General features: G+C 42.4%; 2 protein-coding genes across 2 annotated transcripts; one reads left to right on the top strand and one right to left on the bottom strand.

Moving 5' to 3' along the window:
• Nucleotides 1-4,961: 4,961 nt before the first annotated feature.
• On the top strand, nt 4,962-10,602 carry onecutl (one cut domain, family member, like; the record flags this gene model as incomplete). The annotated part of the gene is made up of 2 exons (XM_080858499.1): nt 4,962-6,033; nt 10,289-10,602. 2 exons carry the CDS (start codon nt 4,962-4,964, stop codon nt 10,600-10,602), a joined length of 1,386 nt encoding a protein of 461 aa, XP_080714625.1.
• A 3,796-nt stretch (nt 10,603-14,398) lies between these two features.
• On the bottom strand, nt 14,399-18,961 carry LOC308380361 (cathepsin S-like). The gene is made up of 8 exons (XM_080857675.1): nt 18,892-18,961; nt 17,874-18,004; nt 17,479-17,601; nt 17,012-17,164; nt 16,070-16,294; nt 15,515-15,680; nt 15,147-15,249; nt 14,399-14,885 (listed from the first exon to the last, which is right to left on the bottom strand). Exons 2-8 carry the CDS (start codon nt 17,997-17,999, stop codon nt 14,786-14,788), a joined length of 996 nt encoding a protein of 331 aa, XP_080713801.1. The 5' UTR covers nt 18,000-18,004; nt 18,892-18,961; the 3' UTR covers nt 14,399-14,785.
• Nucleotides 18,962-25,087: the final 6,126 nt, after the last annotated feature.

Here is a 25,087-nt window from a genome sequence, read left to right as displayed (position 1 = left end):
GATCTTATTTTATATCGTCATGTAAATGCTGCTTCTCTGGGGTTTCGTGACGTAGATAATATGTTCCTTCCTTCACACGCAGACTGATACAGGTGTGTTAAGTATTCGTAGGCTACCGCTCCTGTGTGAGACCTGAATAAGCCATCTTTATGCCACTTTGCGGCCATGACAGGCTGCTACCTTAGCCTATATATTGTCCTCTTTTCGCAGTCCATATTTTGTCTTTATTTTCCTCTAGAAAACATACTCCACTAATTTTCTATCCACACACATATCTGTTTAATTTTACGCTTTTCTCCCAAGACACTTAGTCCAACTAGCAACATAAGTTTCAATCACGCGTTTTAGCTGAACATCTGGTCACAAAATATCGAAAATACTCTTTACTTAAAAAAAAAAAAAAGGTATTGCTGGTTAAAGCGGAGCTCAATTACAAAGGACTGTCCATATACTTGTTGAATTTATAGTTCATTAAAAGTGGAAAGTCCAATGTTTTTCCTTTTATTTCCTTTTAAGTGACTTCATAGTAGACAAACTAATTTATTTAATAACTATTTACCAGACAATGGTAGGTAATTTCACTTAATTGTAGACCTGGGCTACTGGGTTTGAAATGCGTCAGCTAAATAGCATATTATAGCCTATGTATTTGGGGACAGAGTGCATGCTATATCTAAAAGACTGACAGTAGGCAGCATGTATTAAATACACAACGTTTTATGCTATGACGTTTAAGGCAGGCCTGATGTTCAAGCCCGTATTATATCCGCCTCTTTTCAAGTAACCTGCACATCCTTAAAACATGCTTAATGTCTTAAAACCTGCTTAATAGAGGCTTGAAACATTTTTAGAAAATCATTGAACTTGCTGTGTGAGCTATTCGTCGGCTTTTCTATAGGCCTGAATTATAGTCCATATTTAGCCTATAGGCTATTCAAAGATATTACTGGTAGTTTTTTGGCGGTATTGAAAGATTATCATCGACCTTTATGATCGTCCTAGCCTTACATGTTGAAATGTCAAGAAATTAGATCAGCTAAATTAAACAAATTCAGTTTGATTTCCTACGAAGTTTTGATTGTTTGGCCTATCACATCCAGACAGTTTTGAGAAATATGTTATTTCAGGAATAAGCAAACAAATATTTAAGTCTTCTGCATTTACTCTTTTGTGGATTTCTACCGCAAACCAAATGAAATTAATTGAGCTATTGATTATTTTCATGTGGACAGTTTTTTTTTCCTGCAGGCACCCTGAAGCTGGATAACAGGCCTAATATTGATCTGTGTTGGCGGTTGAATATGCATGTGTTTTCGCTTCATGCATTCATGCGTTTGCGACGCTTTTAGCAAATTATTTGACATTGAAAAAAAACATATACGGATTTGAATAAAATACAAAATAAATCTGACTAAAACTAGAGTTTGAGAAACGCTGTAAGCGTTGCATAATCTCTAAAGTATACAATTGTGTTTATTGTTATTTTTAAGAGTTGGGTTTTTATTTCAGACTAAATCTTAAATGCTTGAAATAACAAGGAACAGTCAGAACTGAAATGGTCAATTTAATAGCTGTTTTAAAAGACAGATTTAGATTTAAATGTATTTATAGACTGCATAGAGAACACTGTTAAAATTCACATAGGTTGTGTTTCACTTTTAGCACCTAGCAGCTTCATGGTATGTTTATGGAATGAACGATTTTCTGTTTGTGAACATAGTGAATAAAAGGAAATGTATTTGATCAGTATCAGCTTTTTCTAAGTCTTTTGTTCATGTGTCTGTTATTTGTGAATTGCGATCAATTGGATTTTCAATTAAATTGGTAAACTGTGTCTATCTCTATGTGCTTCATCGCAAGACAAAATTGACTATTTCTTACAGTAACAGCCCAAAAATATTTTATATTAGAGTTAGGCCTTCGTTCTCCAGCGAGACTGCAGTGTGTCATTGCAATGTTGCATGGCTCCTGTTGGTAGCGTTACATATACAGTACAAGCTTGGAAATTCAGACCTTAGGTTAAGATAAGTTTTCCAGACAGATTTTAGGATGTCTGATGGGACTGAGAGGAGAGACCACAGTCCTCTGATCTCATTGAGCCAAATTGTAAATAATTTAGCTAGAACACGATGTGGGCTCTATGTTTAAGGAGTTTTAGCTGTGTATGAACAGCGTTTGCAGAAATATAGGTCTATTATTGTTATAATTATGATTATCTTATTTATTTTATTTATGTGTATTATTATTCCTTTAGTCAGTTATGCTGATATGAGATAGCCTACCTAACGCTAGAATATGAAAAATTGGCAAAAACAAAAAGAGACGTTTGGGGGAAAAAAAACATTGGCCCACTAATTTAAAAAGTGATTGTGGGTTTAGTTTTTAATTTACAGTTAGCTTTCTACAATGTAGCCTATTACATAAGGCCTAAAATAACACCCCTCAAGTGTTGCTGTCTTCAACCTGTCATCAGGTTAGTGGCGTTGTGAGCTGATGGAAAATCGCCTTAAAGTAGGCCTAAAATACAGAAATAGAAGCCGTTAAAATATTTTTTTTTGGTATTATCCATACGCTTGGACTATAATGTGTTCTTATTGGACTATATGTAGGCTAAGTAAAATGCAGGTATGAATTATCCTCGTTATAAAACTTTGAGACTAGAGCGATGATTTTCACTTGTATTCTCCAGGCACAAAAAGTGAACTCTCACCCCGACCTTCTAAAAAGATTATTTTTTTTTTGTTTAACCACTGACCATTTTACCTCCAGCTACTTTCCATGCACCTCTGCCTCCTACCCTCTATCCAGCCATTCTTGCCACGGATCGATAGGGCAGCATCTGGTGCCTGGAACACAGTAGTCCCACACCGCACTCGGAATTTTCCAAACGGCGCAGTGCTCATCTTTGGAAATTAAATTGACAGTTTGTTATGCTTAGTGCAATGCTTCGCGTCCAGCTCGCTCTTCACGTCCACATATAGCACGCCCCTTAAAAAGCAAAGTTAAATGAAGGTATGGTCGAGGTGTTATTTTTATTGTTTGTAGGTCAGGTGGCACGCTTTATGAAAGGGTCGCACACGAGCATTTTGAATGAATGGCCTCATTGATCGTGTTTAGCGCCTCTCAGATTGAAGTGCCCAATCTGCTGTCCTCAGACCCACTCAAGCGCATTTCGAGAGAACTAATAAAGTGGGTCCCCTCGCCAAAGACAAAACATAGGCCTGGGTACAAGAATGAATCCATCCACATTAATGGAATTTTAAGTATCTGTGAGCCTAGTCTTACATTTCCTCAATTATGGTAAACGGCAGGCCTATCAGATTTTTTTTTAAAACACAAACGTGATGTTGCTTGTAACAGACTAAAATTGCCCCAGATTGCTGCCATACGTAGATCTTTTAAATAACAACTTTATAAAACCAATTTGGCTACATTCACAGTTCCAGACACAGAATTAAAGGTAGACCAAAAATGCAATAGGCCTATGTAAGATAGCCATGATTTCCATGATTAAAAGCAAGGATGGTTTATGCTCAGTTAAACTGAAAGCATTATCACCCTAATTCTCCATTCTGGTATAGTGCTATTGGGGTTTTTGATATCTTATAGATAGGACAGTATGCCTAATACTGTGGAAAACAATGGGTTTTAAATATGGTAACTAGCCTACATCACAATTTGACAACTGGTGGGTAATTTTTTTTTTAAATTGTGTTCTCATTCATGACAACCTGTGCCGATCACCACATTAATAAACCCTGATATTACGGCACACTTCAGGCTAAAGGAATTAAGACAAACACAGCGTTGGTGAAAATCCGTGCCATTCTTTGAAGAGCCCAGCCGAAGCGAAGGGGTTAATTGAAGTTGGAGATTCATTGCACATCTGTCAGATTTTAAACCAGTGACGTAGGAGGCCAGTGTGAGCAGGAGGAGAGGAGAGAGTTCGAGGGGGAATCGATGAAGTGGCAGAGAGAAGAGGGTGGAGGAAAATCACGGGCGGCAATAACAGAGAATAAGCCAGGCTCTTAGAGAACGCAGTGCCCCGCAACCGGGAGGCAAAAGACGGGTAAGCGACGCTTAGATAATCGTTGGTTTCTGGACTGCACGTTTCACCATGTTGAATTCTCAATACATCTGACCAATTGCATGAACCTGCGCGGACACGAGCAAGCCGTGTGGAAACAGACTACGATACGGATAAGAGAGATGCGGAGGACAGATACGTGATTTTCTGATTCAGATCGAGTCATGCCGCACTAAATCTGCAATTGAGATCATCTTTCTTTCATTACTTTCATTTTTGTAACATTTATTTTATTTCGTAAATATTTCACCCGCTTCCAACAACACCGCTGTTAGCCTCCGCCGTATTGTGGGGTAAGTAACCCTTACAAATGTCATGAAGTGTTGTTGGCAATAGGCTTCTTAATCAAGCCTTCTGAACTTAAATGAATAATCAAGCGGTGTTTTTCGTAGTCCTATATTCAAGATTTAATTATTTCGGTGTGTCGGGGTTTTCGAAACATTTTGAATAGGAATCAACATGCATGTTTGGATTACCATATTCATCAATTGAACTTCCTGATAGTTTCTAAGGATGAATGTGTTGTTATAAAAAAGGAAATAGGCATAGTTGACGTAAATACCCACACAGATTGCTTACATTTAACAAATATTTTTGTGTTGTTGTTCAGCAGGCTGCTAGTCGGACGCTTCTTTTCCAAAGACAATGACAACGATGCTGAGGGAAACAGAATAACTGATTGCTCTCACTGATCATTTGATGCCCAAAAAACTTTCACAGTTTGACTTCCTGATACATTAAATCATTGAATTTGCAGTGGGTTTAAGGATAGGCAGAAGTAAAAGAAGAAACAAAAAAAACATCACCACAGGAAAGCACCAGGTTTGGCACCAAGGAGAGTAAGGAGCCAAACTGACCCAGAGCCTGAATCATTATGAATGGAGATATGGGGGAGATGTCTGTGCACAGCCATGGGGAGCTGACGGACGGCAGGGACATGCTCCACACGCGAGACCTCTCCGCTGCCTTCCCCAGGCCTTCCTTGGGGGACTCGGCCATGGCTCTGGAGCCCGAGCACCGGCACCCCGGATTTGACCCGTCCCTGTCGGCCCTGGGCTACGGAGCCAGAGACACCCAGGCCATCGAGGGGAGCACCTACACCACCCTCACCCCTCTGCAGCCCTTCGATGACAAGTTCCACCACCACCACCACCACCACCACTCCCATCACCCCTGCCTGCCAGTCAGCAACGTCATCGGGAGCTTCACCCTCATGAGAGAAGACCGGGGCCTGGCGGGCAACTTCTACAACCCATATGGCAAAGACTTTGGGGTGACCCACTCACCGCCGACCGCAGCCCCTGGCCTGGAGACGAGCATGCACGGCTACAGCAGCCTGGGCACCAACCAGGGCAGCCATGCCAGCCAGATGCTCGCCAGCACTCACGACATGCACCTTGGCGGTAGCGGCGGCGGCATTTACTGCCGGACGCCCGACTTCGGGCGAGAGATGTCCCCGCCCGTGCTCCACGCCGGCGACTCCTCTGGCCTCGGCCACCAGCTCAACAAAATGGAGGCCCACCAGCACACCCCCAGCTACCACCCACACCTCTACGCCCAACACTACCAGCACCATCTGTCCAGCCAGCAGGCCTCCAAGGCCAGGGAGTTCCACTCCAGCGGCTCCTCTTCCGCCTCTCTGCCCAGCGACGGCATGCTGTCCAGCTCACAGAGCGGTGGTGGAGGTGCCGGCGGCGGTGGCGGTGGGGAGGAGATCGACACCAAAGACTTGTCCGCGAGGATCATCAACGAACTGAAGAGGTACAGCATTCCGCAGGCCATCTTCGCCGAGAGGGTGCTGTCCAGGTCACAGGGCACCCTGTCCGACCTGCTGCGGAACCCCAAGCCCTGGGGAAAGCTGAAGTCCGGGCGGGAGACCTTCAAGAGGATGTCCCGCTGGCTCCAGGAGCCGGAGTTCCAGAGGATGGCGTCCTTGAGAATGGAAGGTGAGACGCTGTCTGGAATGTTTTGTTGTCTCAGGTGATGGCTGGCTCCAGCCTCATCCTGGTGGGAGAAGAATCCACTTCTCGGTCTGTTTGATTCATGCTTACCTGCCCAGTGTAGTCACCAGTTGCCCCAGGGTTAACCTCAACTCATATTTTAGATTGGAGGTAGTGGATTCAGGTCAAACCTTCTGGAGCTGCTAGCTATAAATGTTTGAGTACATTTCAGATGAAAAGCTCATGGATACAGAACGTCTTCTTCTGTGTGTCTGTGTTTGAGGTTAAATGTGCTGCTATCTTAGCAGGCTGCCAAGCGCTACGAATTGTAGAAAGTGTTTTTTGCTTCATAGTTAGCATCACTGGTGGCACAGTATTTGTATAATTCTTTATTGAATGTATTCGATACGTATATCTCCAGTGTTCAGATCTTCAGCAGCAAACAGTATGCTTTTGTGTTTTAACCATGGGGAGGTACATATTGTGGAGTGTAAAAAATGCAAAAGCGCAATCATCACACTTACAGAAACCTGATATTTTCATGGGTTGTGCGTTACGATGTTGTGACATGGCTGGGGCTGACAGGCTATCTGGTGTGTGTGACACTGCAGAGGTCTACCAGAAACAAATACGTATTAAATAAACACACACACACACACACACACACACACACACACACACACACACACACACACACACACACAAACACACACACACACACACACACAGACACACACACAAACACACACACACACACACACAAACACACACACACACAAACACAAATACGTATTAAATAAGCTGTCTTTCTCTCCAAATATGTCAATATGTGCCTGCTGCTAGTCATACTCTACAGCGCACATTGTATGGTCTGTGGCAGCAGGTAAACAAGCGCATTTCTGAATCATAAATATATAATAAAACAATAAATCACAGACACTGATATCATCCCAGCTGTTTTGGAGAAAACACTTGGTTGTGGCCATTGTTTCTCAGTAGAGCAATTAATGAAGTCGTCTATTAGGTCACCTTAAATGGAGGGGTGGGTGTGGGTCCAGCTAGTGCAGACAGAGGGGTGTGTATAGGCTTCCAAATCCATGTGTATTTACATCCCCGGCGAAAGGGGGCTAGGTAGACACCTTTGTACTTTTTCTACATAACCTACTTTCCATGGGGGCTGGGTGTTCTGGGCAGCCTCTTTGTTTAATTACCAACTTCTATTGATTTCCTTGGGAAAAAACTGCGTCTGGCCAGCGCGTACCTCCAGCAGATCAGGAAAAATCGAGGCAGAAATTAGAATGCACGGCACCCCACGCGTCCTGTCTTAAGCGTGTCTAAGTCCGCCGTAGCTGAGTTTCGAGATGATTCAGCCGAACATAGCAGCCCTGACAAAGGCACGCTATCTTTATTTTATGTTCTTTTGAGGCATTTTGATTGGCTGATTAGGTAATCGTTTAGTCTGCAGGGCTTGTTATGAAAGACTCGTCACCCAAGCCTGTTTACAAAGGCTTGTCTCGACAGCTGGCGGGATATTTTTCGTGTTTTATGTTTATGTTTTTTTTAGTTTGGGCTGGCCATAGAAAGTGAACCTTTAAGATCGGTTGTAAAAGATGCTGTGCGTGTACCTCTATATACGATAATGCAGCGTACTGCATTGGATGCCTGGTAGTTCATCCATTGAATGGTATCCGGTGGGGAGGAGGGATCCAGGCTATTAACTAGAGATCATTGCTCGGCCCTCAACATACTTGGGGAGAAGAGTGATTTTTATGATAACCACTAAAAGCTGAGAACCTCTTCAGACCTAAAACCCGGGGAAAGGAGAAACAGGCTTAAGTGTTAACCCAGCCCTTCAGCGCCTGTGACATTCTCAAGCCTGAGGAGAAGAAAGGAAAAAAAAAATAATCACGTCACCCGAATCAGCAAATGGCCAGATTCAGTGCCTGTCCTGAGTAAGCTGACAGGAACAACCAGCAATGAAGAATTAAAAACCTATTTAGCCGAAAAGAAAAAAAAACGCATTGCATAAACACGAAAACAATTGTGTGTGTGTTTTTCCTCCATCTCGCGTCCGCTTCCCCCTGCCTGCCCAGCGCTGAAGGAGTTAAACATGCTCTGTGGGTCGGGGAGTCTGAGCAGCGCAGATTTAATCAATAATTTCTATCAGCCCCTGGCCCAAGCAATCAGTGGGGGGTGGGCCGGAGCTGGGGGAGATAGGGAGGGGGTTGGCAGAAGAGGAGGGGGGGTGGGGGGGCTGTGGGGGGGTGGGGGTGGAGGGTGGTGGTGGTGGGTGCGGGGGGGGGGGGGGGGGCATAGGGGTGCTCAGATGCTGGGGGGCAGGGATAGGGCTTTCTATCACGTTTCAGCAACGAGGACAGGGACATACATCATGATTAGGAGGTGTTCCCACGATCATAGGGACTCTGTGGAGGAATATTTATGTATCTGAGAGTGGCCGGCTCGCGCAGATTTACGGCGTAGTAATCTCGGGCCTTTTACACATGATTACAACGTAAGGAAGCATTTACTTAATGGCGCCGCGTTATGATTGTGGAGGGGTGTGTGTGTGTGTGTGTGTGTGTGTGTGTGTGTGGTGTGTGTGTGTGTGTGTGTGTGTGTGTGTGTAAGCGTGTGTTGGCAGTGAAGGGATGCTGACTAGAGAGGAGGCATAGACAGTGGAATGTGTTCACCATCTTCTCACAAAAATGTGACGTGTTTTACTGGACTTTTCACAGTACTCATTTTGTTCTGCTTTCTCTGCATCATGTAGTGCAGTGCACTCTAAAAATGTTCAACCTGTTTCACAAATGTTATTATGTTGTATATAATTTATTATAATACATTATGTTTATGTTATTCTTAAGTCTCCGAATATCAAGTACATTTGATATGGAAACATTCAGGCTCCTTGTACGATGTTTAGCCATGCCTGTTCAGCCAGCCTGGTGTACATGTGTGTGTGTGTGTGTGTGTGTGTGTGTGTGTGTGTGTGTGTGTGTGTGTGTGTGTGTGTGTGTGTGTGTGTGTGTGTGTGTGTGTGTGTGTGGCAAGGCTGGAACACCAATCTTGGACACATAAACATGACCTGCTACACAGTTGCAGATCTCAACTAAAATGTCTCCTCTGACCGACTAAGTTTGAGAGCCTTTATCCCTGAAAATTAAAATAAATATTTGGCCCTTTAAACAAGGCTAATGCACAATGCACAAGCTGTGTCAAACACTGTAAACATCTGCTGAGCCTGCTCTGGGGGGTACTCCTAGTACGTGGTTTAGTGAGAGGACCTGGGTAACTCAGCGTGAGTGGTAAATCTCCTAATAGAAGAGCTCCATGGCTCCATTCTCCTAGGACAACAAAGCCACAGGGCTCTTCTTTTAGGAGGTTTACCACTTATTCTGTGTTCATTTACCCAGGTTTGTCACTAAACCACTCACTTGGAATACATCCCTGATATTGCGTGACTATTTTGTGTACTGTGTTGGTTTGGCAACAGTATGGAGAGTGTGTTGGTGATTATGGTTGGCTGACGGTGACTATAGATCAGGGTCCTGTTTCAGAAGGGCCCCATGTGACAATGATCAATAAGGGATGATTGAGGGAGGATAATGTTTAAAACTCATCTGAGTCATCCTAGTGAGGCAATTCCTCATCGGATGTTATTCAAAACGTTGAGCACACCCCTCCATCATGGATGCTTCCCTAAACAACGGCCTCCACTGCCCCCTTTGCCTTAAGATAGATAGACAGATAGATAGCCAGGCAGACAGACAGACTTTATTTGTTCCCTTCGGGAAACTGGTTTTGCAGTGTACCATTGAAGAAAAAAAAACATCTTTGTCATTCACACACATCACAGAGGCCAGTTAATAAGGCAACAAAGGAAAACATTAGCACATGAAGAACTGTAAGAGCATAAATGTACTGTAAACTAAAATAGCATAAATATACTAGGTAAAAGAATAAGGCAAGAGGTTTGTAGGTGTGTGGAGGGGGGGTGGTGGACTATTTCATTCTCCTTCCCCCTCTAGCTTGCAAGCGCAAGACGCTCCTCATTGATTGTCTTTTCATTGGTGTGCCATTTAAAATGTTGAGCACACCCTTCCGTCAACAATACTTCCCTAAACAACTGTCTCCTCTGCCCCCCCCCCCCCCCCCCCCCCGCACCCCTCCCTGTAGTGTCCAGAGCATCTAAGTGTCAAAAGAATAAAAAGAAGAAATGGCAAGACCTTGAACTATAATTTTATAAACTCATTTTCCACAGCCTGCAAGCGTAAGGAGCTGGAGCAGAGCAAGCTGGAGCGCAACCAGGTGCCCAAGCGCACGCGTCTGGTCTTCACCGACCTGCAGCGGCGCACCCTCCTGGCCATCTTCCGGGAGAACCACCGGCCCACCAAGGACCTGCAGATCACCATCTCCCACCAGCTGGGCCTGGAGCTCACCACGGTCAGCAACTTCTTCATGAACGCCCGCCGCCGCAACGTCAGCAAGTGGGCCGCCGAGGAAGGCCGCCCGTCCTCCACCGGCTCCTCCGGCTCCAGCGCCTCCTCCTCGGCCGTGTCCTGCAGCACTGCATGATGGGATAGGGGTAGAGTCAGCCAGCCCCCCCCCCCCCCCCTGGCCTCCGGTCGGTCACAGAGCGAGAGTGGCCCGCAATCTCAAAGATGGAGGCTCGGTGTCGTGGGCATGCGAGGTAGCTACGGAATTAGGTGATGTCATAGTTTTTTTTTAGTTTTGTTTGTTTTTTGGCATAAATTTCAGGAGACTTTCAAACCAAAGTTTATTGTCCTTTGTGGACAGGGTGATATTGAATGTGTGATGCAAAGCCTGCTTTTGTGCCGTTTTATGGAAGGTCACGCGTAAGGGGACGTCAAAGCATATGGCCTCTTTCACAGGCATGCGTTTTTTCTAAAAGTGTACTTTATTTCAGCTGGGTTCAACAGCAGATAAAAGGCAGATCGTACTGAGTTGGACTTAAATTACACAGGGGTCAGGGGTCATTGGTCTGCTCATAGGTTAATTTCTTTATTGCCATTACCTAGCTTTAAAAAAATAACTTAGACCTCATGATGTCATCCTGTGTTCAGTCTTTTGTCTCTCCTTTAGTGTAATAATGGACACAGATTTACTGTTTATTTTCCTAAGGAGTGGACTATTTTGTCTGAGGTCTGAAGGTGAAGGAATTATAAGAGGCTTCACCCTCAGAGTTAGTGGAGGCGCCCGTAACAATATGACAATGTAGGTCAGCTCGGGTGCAAAAGTTGATGAAGATTCTGTGCAGTTTTGCACCAAATTGTTTGATTTTCTATGACCCTTTTTTTTTGTTTTGTCAGAGTTCTCTGAAATGAAGGAATGTGGCTCTGTTACTTTGTACAGATTTCAAGCACACTTTTTGTCCATTTATATGAATACATTTTGGAGTCTAGCTGGAGAGCCTGCCAGATCTCCTGGCTAACAGTATTATTAACTCTCTGTCCTCACGAAGAACACAGGATTCACAGCACAGCTGCTTTGATTGGAGATCCAATTCAAACCCATCTCACGCAAGAAAAAAAAAAAAAGAGAAATTCTAACTAATGTATTTAAGACTATTAATGTATTTATTTATATTTATTTATTTGCTTATTTATTTGCTGTTTAATTATTTATTTACCAATGTACTGTGTATACTCTTATTTATTTCATGCTTTCTGTGTCTGTGCGAAATTGAAACCATTGACTGATGGGGCGTCATTGTTTTATTGCTTTTTGAGCCCCATTAATATACCAAAGACGAGCATAACTCTCCCTGAATGTAGTATCATTCTTCCCTCAATGTTATTGTTAAACATACGGGATAGGCCTGTGTTTAATATGTTTAAAAATCTATTTGTATTCTTGGCAAATGTCTCGTTGTTCAGATACTTATGCCAAAGTTAGTTTGAAAGTGAAGAGTTTGTGATAGCGCATTGGTTTGAGATTTGCTGTGATCGTCAGCGGGCCCTACGGCCGAGGTGTGTCCATGTCCCCATGACGATTATACTAAAGTATATATGTGAATATATACAGTGCATGCAGACAGCAAATGAAGTATCTCCATGGATATGATTTCTATCCATCTTTCCCCTTAGCAGTTATTAGCATACTGAAGGGACTGTGGATCAGTGTGTGGTTGTGTGTGGAGAGTGGAGAAGGGGGGGTGGGGTTGGGGCACGGGTGGCTTTTTAATTGTATTTATTTATTTTTTTGTTTGTTTCCACTGAGTTTGGACACGGTGGTCTGTCTTTAACCTTTTGGGAGGGGGCGCGTCGTGGAGCCCAGTTACAGCATGCACTTGAAAGTGGGGGCCCATGAAAGAGGCCATCGACTTCCAGCAGACTTCAAAGAGGCCCTCTTTCTTTTTTTTCTATTTTTTTTTATGTGTCTCTTCTCCACGCAGCCTGTCTGGGGGTGTAGACCTGCTTCGACCCGTGGGCTTTGGACAGTCAAAGGGGCGGGCAGATCAGAGAAGGGGGCTGAATCACCCAAAAAATTGAAGGATTGAGGGAAGGTTGGGGGGGTGGGGGGCTAGGCGGCGGAATTAAACTTTAATGGCTGCCAACTGTACGTGCGCTGTGGGAGGGAGAAGGGTAGCTGTAGCTGAGGGAAAGTCTCAAGTCCTGTGGCTGCGTTTCTGCTACGGTCTGACACGGTCCTCGCCCATTTATGGGACTTGCAGATGCACACGCCTATGTCAGAAATCACAGCTCCGTCAAAACGAAACCACACACGGTCAAACGTGGGAGTAACCACACAGTGTTGGACGTGATTGTGATTTTAAAGGTTAAAAGTGGGGTTAGTTTAGGTGTCCCCCCCCCCTCCCCCCTTGTTATTTGAGGGCCTGGTGAAATCTGCGGCCTAGTAATGAATGTACTGTCTCTGGCGCCATCTAGTGGTGAAATTGTGAATGATCTCCAGTGTGACCACAAAGGAACAGATGGAGTGGGGCACAAAACCCCTAAATTACCCAGGCTGTTTCAACAGAAAGCAAGGGATGTTGAGAACAACAAATAATCTTAAAAAACAACACCAACCAGCGGCGAAAAGGATATGAATCAGATGAAGAAAAAAAAAAACCTAAACCACTCTACTTCTCTACTCTCGAGCCCGTCTGTTCTTTGTACATACAGATGAATTCATCTACCTCAATTGTGTGATATGTTTGTGTAGCTGAGATGTTACTTAACCAAAGACTCCATCCTTTTTTCAGGGAGTGTCTCTCATTTCTTTTCCAAAAAAAAAAAACTATGTGTGCTGGAATCAATCCCCATCAACCAAGGCTAAATCAAGCCCCTTTTCAGTCGGCGGGGGTCAAAGGTCAGCATTCAAGTAGGGGCACAGCACTAGCTGGAATGCAGCAGTACCTGATGCGCTGGATATAAGATCAAATGTTACAGTTGCCATGGAGACGGTTAATTACAACTACTTATAGACAAGAGTGTCTGGAGGACGGGTGTTGAGACTAAACCAAAGAATAAGATCACTGAAACCTAAGTCTTAAGTTAACTTAGGTAAACTAACGTACTTTATTTAAATAAAATCAGCACTCTTCAGCATTGGGTACTGTGCGTTCCGGTTCAATGCTGGGCTCCTATGGTTGGATGCCAGCCTTACTCCAAGAACACTATGCCATCAGAAGTACCATGTATGCCAAACGTGAAGATCAAATGGGAGTGACAATCGAAGCAGGGGGGATCTTGCTGGGTATATGGTTGCTTTTCCCTGAAGTGTATTAATACGAAATACTTAGAAGAAAGCCAAAAAAAAAAAAAAACACGTTAACAACGAATCTATTTTGGGTATTTCTTGTGTGTGCGTACCTACTCTGGTGGTGCTGCCCTTCATGACTCTGTGTGTGTGTGTGTGTGTGTGTGTGTGTGTGTGTGTGTGTGTCTAGTGTGAGTCTGTGTGTGAGTCTGTGTGTGTGTGTGTGTGTGTGTGTGTGTGTGTGTGTGAGTGAGAGAGAGAGAGAGAGAGAGAGAGAATGTGTGTGTGTGTGTGTGTGTGTGTGTGTGTGTGTGTGTGTGTGAAATTAACCAATGTGGCTAACCAACCAAATGCAGAATCATAACACTTCAAAGTATCAATCAAGGCAAGACATTCTGTACCCATTTTGGAAAACAAGAATCACTTGATTACCTCATGAATTGTTTGTTGTGATGTTGCACTGAAAATAAAAAAATGTCATTTTTAACTGTGACAACGAGATGGTCTTTCTTTCTGCTTCGACTTTTAGTTTTTGGTCAAACCTCAGACAACTTGCCAAGGCCCATATCACGACTAAGACACGCAATGTGAAAGAAATAATTTTATTGAAATGATCCGATTCTCACTTCTCCCCCCTCTTATATGAAATTACCAGCAATGGTATTTTAAGGTAGGTAGCAATTGCTATTTAGATAGAGGAGTAATGGTTATGAAGGGGCAGAGACCTATAAAAAATAACAGTCTCTGCTGTAGAACCACACGACCTAGAGATATTACTTCAAACACTGGGATCAGTGATTGAACATGTGCCCTGAGCCTCATCTGCAACAGCAGAAATACAAGTTTGCTTTGGAGTCTGTGTCCACAACGCGTGAAACCTGCCCTTAAGTGTAGTGGATATATACTGTGTATCTAACAAAGAGCTCACTTAATGATTTATAGGCATTACTTAACAGTTAAGACTATGAAAGACAAATGAAGTACAAAGAGCATGAAAAAAAATATCCCTTTCGTGAGTTCTCCTGGAGGTGGTAGATCACATGATTGGGTAGCAGGCATACTTTGCAATGCCACACTGATTGTTCTTGTTCCGTGCCATGCGAATGTAGCCGTGGTCTCCAAAAGTTGCGCCCCAGCTGAAAAAAATAACCCAAAACGCAGTTAAATAGGAAGTGAAAACACATGTCATCAGCCTTCCCTCCAATTCTATATCCGCATGTTAAATAGATTAGTACTGGGGGGCACTGCGTGCAAGCAGTAGCCCCAACCACATTCGTGCTTGACACCCGTGGAGGACACGGGTTCGAATCCGACCCAATGCGATCTCATTTCCTGTCCCACTCTTCTCTGCACTATCGATTAAAAGCCCAAAAATAAATCTTTAAAAAGATCAGTACCTGTTCTTCACCAGCCAGTAATCCTGTCCATCCATGGAGCCGTAACCCACTGCAAGCACTCCGTGGTTGACCTTCTGGGTGCACGAGGCGTCATTGTACACCCCTGTAAACCCATACAAACATTTACAGTACCAGTCAAAAGTTTGCACACACACTACAAAAGAACTCATATGGAATTATTTTCTAAACAAAAAAAGTGTTATCTACCATGTAGAAAATGACAAAAGTAAAGAAAGAACTTCTCAAAAAAATAGAAAGTTTGTCCAAACTTTTGACTGGTACCGTACTTAACATACATATCCAACTGATTTCTTGATTTATGATCACAAAACAACTGTAGGAGCATATTGTGTATACCGAGAACGTACCACTACGGAAGAAGGTGAACTGAGGGCGAGTGGCGTCGATGGCAACAGAGACAGGGCCGATGGTGGCCAACGCTTCCTTCAGGCCGTCCTCACTGTCCTCGGGTACGAAGGTGTAGCTTGTGCAGTTGGCAGCACGCTGGTCAGCCTTGTACTGGCACTGCCCTTGCTGCCAGAGCACAGACACGAATGAGTTAATGAACAGCCATGTTGCTAGTAACAATGAAACAAACAACTGTCCGCAGGCAGTGTTTTAAAAGAAAACGGGCTGCGGAACTGTAGCTGATTCGGCCAAAAACAAAGATGAACTAAAGCAGGTGAATACTGTGACATTTTCTCTGCAAAACGGTTTGAGAGATATTGTAATGTATATTGCAATGATATTGAAAACTGTTTGAGAGGTATTGTAATGAATATTGCAATGATATTCTGTTGTAATAGAAAAAAGTTTTGCTGCCCGTCTTGCGCCCACCCTGTCCACCCATGATCCATCACAGTAACAGATGTACACCAGCAGCAGACTTAAAGCTATAATATATACTCATCTAGCCAACTTACCACGCCCTGGTATGGGTAGGCAGCGTCTGAGTCGATGCCCTGGTTGTCAATGACGTACTGCCACGCTTGATGCATGAAGCCACCATTGCAGCCTTTGTTTCCATACTTGCTTGAACAGTCCACCAGGTTCTGAGGGCTGAGGTCCACCAGTTTCCCCGTGGTCTTCTTCAGCTGGCCCTCCAGGGCCCCCACGGCACTGAAAGCCCAGCAGGACCCACAGGCACCCTAATAGGCACAGCTAGTTATTTGTGGGAACTTCATAAAAATTTAAAGAATGGTTTTAATGAACACAATAGAAACAATTTTCGACTAACTTTATACATGAAAAATGGGGAAGGCTGAGTCATATGGTGAGGAAGTGGAGAAACTGTGGTTGGGGGCATTCCTCTTTCTTAATGTACCCTATTCAAATATATTTCATTTTACATTTACATTTAGTCATTTAGCAGACGCTTTTATCCAAAGCAACTTACAAGGAAATTGCTTTGATACATCAGGAGCAGATTTAGGGGTTCAGTGTCTTGCTCAAGGACCCTTACACACTTGGTAAGGAGGAGTGGGGAATCAAACTAGATACCTTCCGAACTTACTAAACGACTCCTCTACCCCCTGTACCACTGTCGCCCGCATCACATGACAAAACCATACTGCCTGTTTCACTGCACTATATAATCTCATATATAGTTCCATTGACACCATATAAAGCACAGAGAGCCTATAGCCTCTATGAGAACAGAAACGTACCAATGTCAGTTAGTGGACAGTGTCAAACATAGGCCATTCTATTAAACAGTCAAAATGCTAAGATTAATAATGGATTAACTATCTATAACTTCCGTTAAATAATGGATTCACATGACAACGGGAATGTTTTCCGATAACACACGCCGTCCGATAGTTAACATCGTTACGATAGGCTGTTTCGCGGAAGCAGAAGTCTACCTGCATCTTCACTGCGGTGACATAGCCCTTCTCTCTCCAGTCAATGGAGTCAGGGACAGGGGCACCGGATGCGCCCACGAATGCTGAGGTGTCCCTCTTCAGGACTGAGGGCACACGAGTCAGCGCGTACTGCTGAAGAATCTCCTCTGGTGTCTGTGAAAAATTCAACATGAAATGACTCAATCCAGCAGTAGCCTCATATCCAGAGAGTCAACAACAATACCTCAGTTATGAGTGACACCAGTCTTGCCCACTTGGTAATGTAATAATATGATAATATAAATAATAACATTATATATATTAATCTATGATCATCTGCGTATGATAGCATTGATCGTATTGATACATTTTCATCAAAAGTCACAAGGCAAAATAGAAACTTAAATGACACAGCTTGTACCCCGCAGGATAAGACTAATGTGATTTTGGGAAACATAGACAGAGGAGCATATGGCCGCACTGCATACCAGGTCTCCCATGTGGTTCATGCTCAGATCATAAGTGTGAAGTCCCATGGAAGCTTCCAGATTGTGCCGAGAAATTAGCTGCAGATTCTTCTCCCATAGCTCCCGTCGCATAAGATCCTCTGCCTTTTACACATAATAACAATATACATTAACATACATTTTACCATATAATACATCACAATATTAATGCCTATGCGTTCTTTATTGTTCTATTAAATGGCACTGTTATTTAAGGTTCATACAGCAATCTAAATAAAAAAATGTAATAATGAATCTAGTTTAAACTAGTGGTAAAGTAATATATCTTGAACGATACTGGATCCTAATCAATACAATTGATCAAGGTTCAATATCTTTTTCATTGCCAGTGATCTAGGTGGATCTAGGCAACTGACCTCGTTGTTATAGGCTTTGCTGTGGGTCTTCTTCCACAGCTGCCAGTGCAGATCCAGCGATGAATCGGTTAGAGCCACTGACGGCCCCACCACACAGAACAACACGATCGCGGCGCTCCCCAGCATTGTGGCTGCAGGGTTGGAGAAAACACACGCAGTGATTTCACCACAGACTTCCTGGCAATCTTCTTTCAATCTTTTGTTATGAACTGACTGTTTCCCAAAGATCAGAGAGAGATCCTAAACCTTATTAAATGTTTGGCACAACACACATTGACCCGGTTTGTGCTTTGACCAGGAAGTTCTCTCAGAGCTGTGAAAAGCCTTATGTCCTGAGAGTGCTATTGGAATATGCCTTTATCAGACAACCTGTGTCATATGTCATGTTTGGTCAGTGGTCAGTTCAGCATCACCGTGACTCCGCAAACATATCATGAGATCAAGAGGCAAGGCAGAAGTGAAATTCAAAGCTTAGCTATTTTTTTAGCTGGGGAATGTTGTAATCTAAAACCAGCAATCAGCATTATCATTGCAAAACACATTGAATCAAAAGGTTTAAATATCTTTTGTGAAGTAAATGGAATGGAGCGTGGGACACAGAAACTTAATACATGACCATAATTTTGACCTTTCAAATTGTGAAAGTTAGTCTATCTTCATTATGAGGAAACACAAAAGCAACCACGACACACAAATGCTTCAAACCCCTTAAATTATCAACGGTAATGTCTGAAACCCCCTGTTGCTGTTATTAAACCTTTGGTTAATGTTGTTTTGCTTTATGTTTGTGTCATATCTAAGACACATCATATAACAATCTTGTTGTTTTGTATTACAATCTTTTAGACACAATGAGACAATGGGCTACAGTTAAGGAAATGACATACCTTGAAAACGAAAGTAAAAACACACTGTAACTAACAAAATGACCAAACATGACAAAATAAAGATGTGTCTTAAAGGTTAAATCAATATGACCAAAACAATATGACCAAATCAGGTTCTTGAATGTCCTTACCTCTTAGACTTGCCTCAGTGTCACGAACAAGCGGTGGATGTCAAGTTACTGTTTCAAATTTCCTGTTTTCATAATCAAAGTGTCACATGGTTGAAACCAAATTTGCCCAACACCATCCCTCCCAGCCTCTCTCTCCTTACGTACCAGTTATTCAATTTAGATTTTTCCTTAACTAAGATAGGGTAGGCTATTCTGGGGTGTTAGGCTATTCTTGATGTGTGCATGCGCGCGTTTAAGTCTGAGTTTGATTTTTTGTTTGTTTATGTTGTTTATGTTTGTGAGGGTATAGCAATTAACTCACAAGTAGCATACAACACAGGTGTAACAGGGTCCGATAGTTGATATTTCCAGCCACGCACTCTAAAAGATGAGAAATATTAGCCTAAGATACCCGTGAGTTAAGACAGTGAAGTAGCCTATATAGTTTAGTTTATGAATCTGCTCGGAGTCACGGAAAAACCCGTATATGACGTCTTTGTCCGCTTCCTCTTGCATACGTTTGTAAACAAGCTCAACAGAGTACAATTTCAGCTTTTATGCTTACTATTTTTCGGCCTCCAAGGGTCGCTAGATGACCTAGTATGTGATGCAACAGTTGAGACACAATTTATGGAGGCCTATGGCTCGTTGCAATGACAAGAATTCTCCTAGACGGCAAGCATATCGGCCCAGTGGTGGATTTTATGCCACTTCTGGTCCGTTCTCGGACCACCATCCTCTTAAGTGTAACTGATCGTGGATATTAGGAAAATAAGATTTTTTTTTTTTTTTTTTTACCTTTCCTGGTTTGGGTTTTTTAAAAGTGAGTGGCAAAACGGTTTTTCTATAACTCACCAGCGGACCGCCTGACACTGGTCCACTGGCCTTTTGCTTTCAGGTCCCAATCTGCTTCAGAGTGGAGTTCATACAGCTACCTACGTGAATGTGAAGATACGTTTTTCATTTTAACTATTACCAAATCGCATCTGTATTAATGACTACCTTCAGGCTTTTATGTGTGAGGATGAGGATTGTGCACTGTTATGAATGCAGAAGCGCACAATACCTCTGCACTCTACAATATTTTCAAAATATATGTTTTGTGAACAGTTGCTATTTCATTTAGTGTAGTTTTTGATTTTATCTGTGGACCTTCCCACACTTATTGATTATAGGCCATACGTTGATTATATACCATATTTGTATATTAAAGTGTAAGTTTACCCCCAGTGCTGAGGTAAACTGTAACCCACTGCGACATTTTGAAATACAGAAATGTTGGCAAGGGGCTGAGGATTCGAGGCGACGTCTGTGAATGTGAGTCTTGGTCAGCATATGAAAATTGACATCGGCCTTGCAAGCAGCTTGCAAAGTGCAGGATGATTTTAAACAGTAGATGGCGTGCTGAGCCATATTTTGTAACATTTTTCATTGCTGTATCTCATCACTGTCCAGTCATATCATTTCATTTACAGCTTTAAACAAAAAACACACACTTTAGTGTGTAGTTATGTTTAATTACAGTTTGGGCATTTTATATTATTATGATTATTATTCTGAAGGCATAGAGTGAGGGGCTAGCTCCGGTTGTGTCAGCTTCCCACTGGTATACCCCCTTTACACCAATGACTGTGTTTCCAGTGCATCTAATCACTACATCAACACACTTTCAGATGATGCTGCACTGGTTGCACTGATGAAGGAGGGGAGATGTTTGTCAAATACAGTTGCATTCAAAACTATTCAAACCCAATTCCACATTAGGTTAATTGGCAAAATATACAATTTCTCAGCTGTTTGCAATAAACAAATTACACAAGAATTGTTTAGTAGTTTAACAAACTAATATTACAAAAGTTTTATCCAAATTCAACACAAAATGCTACTTTTAGGCCCAATCCCATTTCTAATCTCTATGCCCTCGGAAAATCTCCGTTTGGAGGGGTAGAAAGCGCTTCCCCTTCCCCTACCCCTCTGTCTTAACGTGAATTGGGATAGCACTACCCCTACACGTGAACGCGCAAAACGGAGGGGAAGGGGAAAGATGAAGGGGTAGGGGGAGAAATGGGATTCAGCCTTAATGACTTTAATGAATTTACAAAATTATTCAACCCCTTCATGACAAGCTTCTTCAGTACTTAGTAGAGCACCCTTTTGCTGTTATGACCTGCTGCAAACGTGATGCATAGCCAGACACCAGCTTCTGATAGCGTTCCTGATGCATCTTAGCCGATTCCTCATGGGCAAATGGCCTCCGGTTCAGTATTATTCTTTGGTGTGCGTTTTGCAACCCCCTTCTTCAAATCCCACCAGAGATTTCCGATGGGGTTCAAGTCAGGCGACTGTGACGGCCACTCTAGATTTTTTCATTTTTTCCTCATACTGTCTCTCTGCAGTCGCTCAGGGTCGCCTGATTCAGGAGGTGATTTGACGTCTGTGTCCAACCCATGTCCATTATGTTGTGTCTGTGTACAAAACCCCTGCTCACTCACCAACCTGTTTCAGTTGTCTGAAGCTTGTCCTGTGAACTTTAATAAACAACACCAGGGAAAAGTCTGACTCTTGCTCATCGCTACACACCCTAATGCTGGTAGAGGTGTGAGATAACGTTCTTTAAAAAAAAAGAAAAACAGTGTGGGCAAGAGGGGTTCTGCTCTGAAATACACAAATGACTTGTCAGATTCACTGGCGACACATACATATACTTGTAAAACCCAGAAGGCATACACTGGAAAACCTTCAAATGAAATACCTGATCTGACAGTTTCTCCAAATAAGTGTGGGGAAACTGCTTTTGGCCCAAGGATGGAAACCAGTCTGATGACCTAAGGTTCAATGCGTGATTTGTTTCATCCTGCGCCCTAGTGAAACTGCTAGGTTGAAGCCGTCTCTTGACCAATCTGACTCTAATTATTTTATTGTTAACCACCACTGATACACTTGCTGCTTGCAATCACTAAAATGATAATGTCTCACTGAGAATGTACTACCCGTTCCTCAAGGACTTATCTCAGTTCACAAAGGAGCCGCTTACGAACATCCACATAACTCTGCCAGCCGTCTGTTGTGTTAGAAACACAATGACTGACTAATTAAAGTCAAGATTGAAACATAAAGCCATGATCCTGTATCAGACTTGGTAATACATCAGGTGAGTATGGAGATTAGAGTAAGATGAATACTTTTAATTCCTATAAGAGGCAAATGGCAGACCCAGTGATGCAATGGATGTGAAAAGGTTAGAGGTCAATCACTTCAGACAAACATCAGAAGACAGAGGTGTATTATGTAAAGGATAATGTATAGTCGGCCGGTCAGTATAGGAAAATAATTCCCGATGGGACTAACAGGACCCCGACATGCATCTGAGGGGTCTTGTTTTGTCCTGAAGGGATTTATTTTACGATGCTGACTGCCAGACTATACATTATCCTGCCTATTGTACGGTTACTTGCCAAAAGGACAGAAAGACATTCCACCAATATACCTATTTTTAATGTTTTTGCCTGTTTGTCCTGTCTGATTCATTTTTCGATAATGACCGCCGGACTGTATGCTATCCCTTACATATCAGACCTCTGAATGTTGGGGTGGCCCATTCAAATCAACAGAACCTTCTGGAATATTCTGAGGAGCTTTATAAGAGAACATAAAATTGACACTCCAGCGTGTGTGTGTGTGTCAAATGCTTCTCTTTTTTCAGTCAACTAAACATGTATTAACACTACTTTGGGTGCCAGGGAATGCGTTGGGAGATAAGGTTTTACTTTAGTGAGATAGATAAAAACATATGTGACATCGCAGGCCAGCAATCCTGTTATGTGAATGATGGATGCTTATATAGAACTTTAGTTTGTGCATATGGTGGCTTTACAGTGAGATGCGTTCTGTGGTTTTGTGACCTGAGGTTGACTGTTGAATTCATAGCAGACACCAGTAGGTTATTTCAGCACTTTTGTGAAATTGAGATGTATACATACGATTTTGTTGGGCAAGCTAAATGGATCTACAAGAGAGGTTCATTATGGTTTAAAGGTAGATATGCTAAAAGCCATAAAGGGTCATATGCATAGGATATCACCAGCTTAATGTAAAATTAGTCCTGTAATCATCACAGAAACATATGAACTAACCTTCTAATGAAAGTATACTGAATAATTGATGAGAACATGCATGTTCACAATTATTAAATGCATACTGTATGTGCGTATTTTGAAAAACCTGCTGTGTATTGTGGTACCTGGTTTGAAGATAAACACTTGGTGGAAGAACCCCAAGGAAAAGGGCTGCTGTGGCGGTAACATGATGGATTGAACATTTTAGAATTGTAGTGGCATGTCACAGAAAGGTGGTGCAAGTCCAATCTTGAACATAATCAAGTGTGAGGAGGAAGAAACAGGTACGTACTGTAAGTGTCATGACACTTTGGTGTTAACCCGCCCCCCAAATCCGCAGAAGTGAGATGCTCACACAGATACAATTTAAAGCATGTCTAAAAACACCCCATGAAGTACTTAATGAAAAGCAAACATGAGGTTTTGGAATGCCCTGTGGTTTAAAATGTTAAACAGGATTTAAAATAGCTCCTTTCTGTCCTGGCTTTGAGATCATAAAATTTGAAAATGTGAAAAAAAGGATTCAACCCCCAAAAGCCAGTATTTTCGGCTAAAGTAAATGCTAATGCGAATGCTAATACTCCTCTATTAGACTCTTAGCCTATTCATTAGGGGCAAATCATTTTGAATCATTTGTGTCATGTGTCATGAGTGTCATAAATTGTTAATTACTGTATGTGTAAGGTGAGGTTATGTGTCATGTTCCATGTTGTAATATGATGAATGATGACTAGGTGAGGTTATGTGTCATGTTGCATGTTGTAATATCAGGGCCTGACCTACCACATTTGATGCCCTAGACAAGCTTCAGTCAAATTTTTCCCTTGTGTTAGTTTTTTTGTTATGTCAAAATATTGGTTGGAGATATAGAGGGGGTGCAAAAAACTCTGCCCAGCAAAATAAAAATAGAAATAGAAATGTTTTGCTGGGCGCAGTTTTTGGCACCCACCTCTGGGTAGCACTCTTGGAAACCACCTATTTCGCCTATAGGAAGCGCCGCCCCTGTTCCTGTACAATTACACATGGCATTTAATGTAAAAGAGTGGATGACTTTCAGTGAGCATAAAGGAATCACTCTCAAGCATTCTCAAGAAGGACCCAGCTCTGTATCCATGGCAAATCTATCCACTTTAGCACTGGCATCGCAATTCACAAGGTGCATGGTACACAAGGTACAAGGAGTTTGCAACCAGTATTTTGTGTAGCTCCACAGGCAGTGCAGACAATTCTGTACTTTGGGCTGGAGGCAAGACAACACACATTGGCCTTCAATCTCACAAAGAGTATATAGGGTGGCCTCTTTCTTTGATTGTAAAACACCATAATTTGCAAAACACAGGGCAAAGATAAATTAAACCACTGAAAACATCAGATGTGGAAAACCCTAAGAATGACTGGGGGAATTGTCATAATGTATTCACAGTAGGTCTTGACAGAGTGAGAAAAAGCAATATATTTAGTACGTAACCTGAAACAGAAAATTGAACAAAGGGATGGTTTGAGTTTATGACATTAGACTTACTCACCAACAAGGATAGAGCTGAAACTCACTTTTATAACTTCAGCATCCACATTTGCGAAAGCCATCGATGCGCCATGCAGTAGCCCAGTGTTGTTACAGCCTTGTCATGTAGGGACGAAACACTGTGGAGGAAGAGAGAAAATCAATTAGAAATTAATTTAGTTTAAATTCAAGTTAGTGTTATGAAACAATCATGATGATATGCCTTCTACAATCACGTAAGCCAAGCATACCTTGTCAGTCGGTCATATTTGTATGTGTTGCTTCAGTGTTAAACCAACATTATGTAACTGTATAGGGAGTCTTTGATTTTAGACAATTTTTATAATTTTTTATAAAGATGTGTTTTTGTTTGCTCGATTAAAATAAATCTTAATTTATTTGTAGGACAGTGCATTGAAATAAAGGCTATAGTTTTATTATACAATTCACCATTACATACATTAGGCTAGGTCTATTATATAATACACTTTTGTAGGCTTCTATACATGCATGATTCACCTTCAACATGTTTGTGTAGTTATCAACATGCCTACATTCAGGCAAACTCAGGCGATCAGAATTTGTATACTTTACATTG

Source organism: Sprattus sprattus (genome assembly GCF_963457725.1).
Source record: "Sprattus sprattus genome assembly, chromosome: 19".
NCBI classification, from domain to species: Eukaryota; Metazoa; Chordata; class Actinopteri; order Clupeiformes; family Clupeidae; genus Sprattus; species Sprattus sprattus.
This window is presented reverse-complemented; position numbering and strand designations above follow the sequence as displayed.

Excerpts from the sequence above, each read along its gene's own strand:
- LOC308380361 (XM_080857675.1), bottom strand. The coding sequence starts at position 17,999 with ATGCTGGGGAGCGCCGCGATCGTGTTGTTCTGTGTGGTGGGGCCGTCA. Across the intron at positions 15,681-16,069 it reads CCTACCCATACCAGGGCGTG|CAAGGGCAGTGCCAGTACAA; the intron begins GTAAGTTGGCTA and ends GTGCTCTGGCAG. Across the intron at positions 15,250-15,514 it reads GTTCACCTTCTTCCGTAGTG|GGGTGTACAATGACGCCTCG; the intron begins GTACGTTCTCGG and ends ATGGGTTTACAG.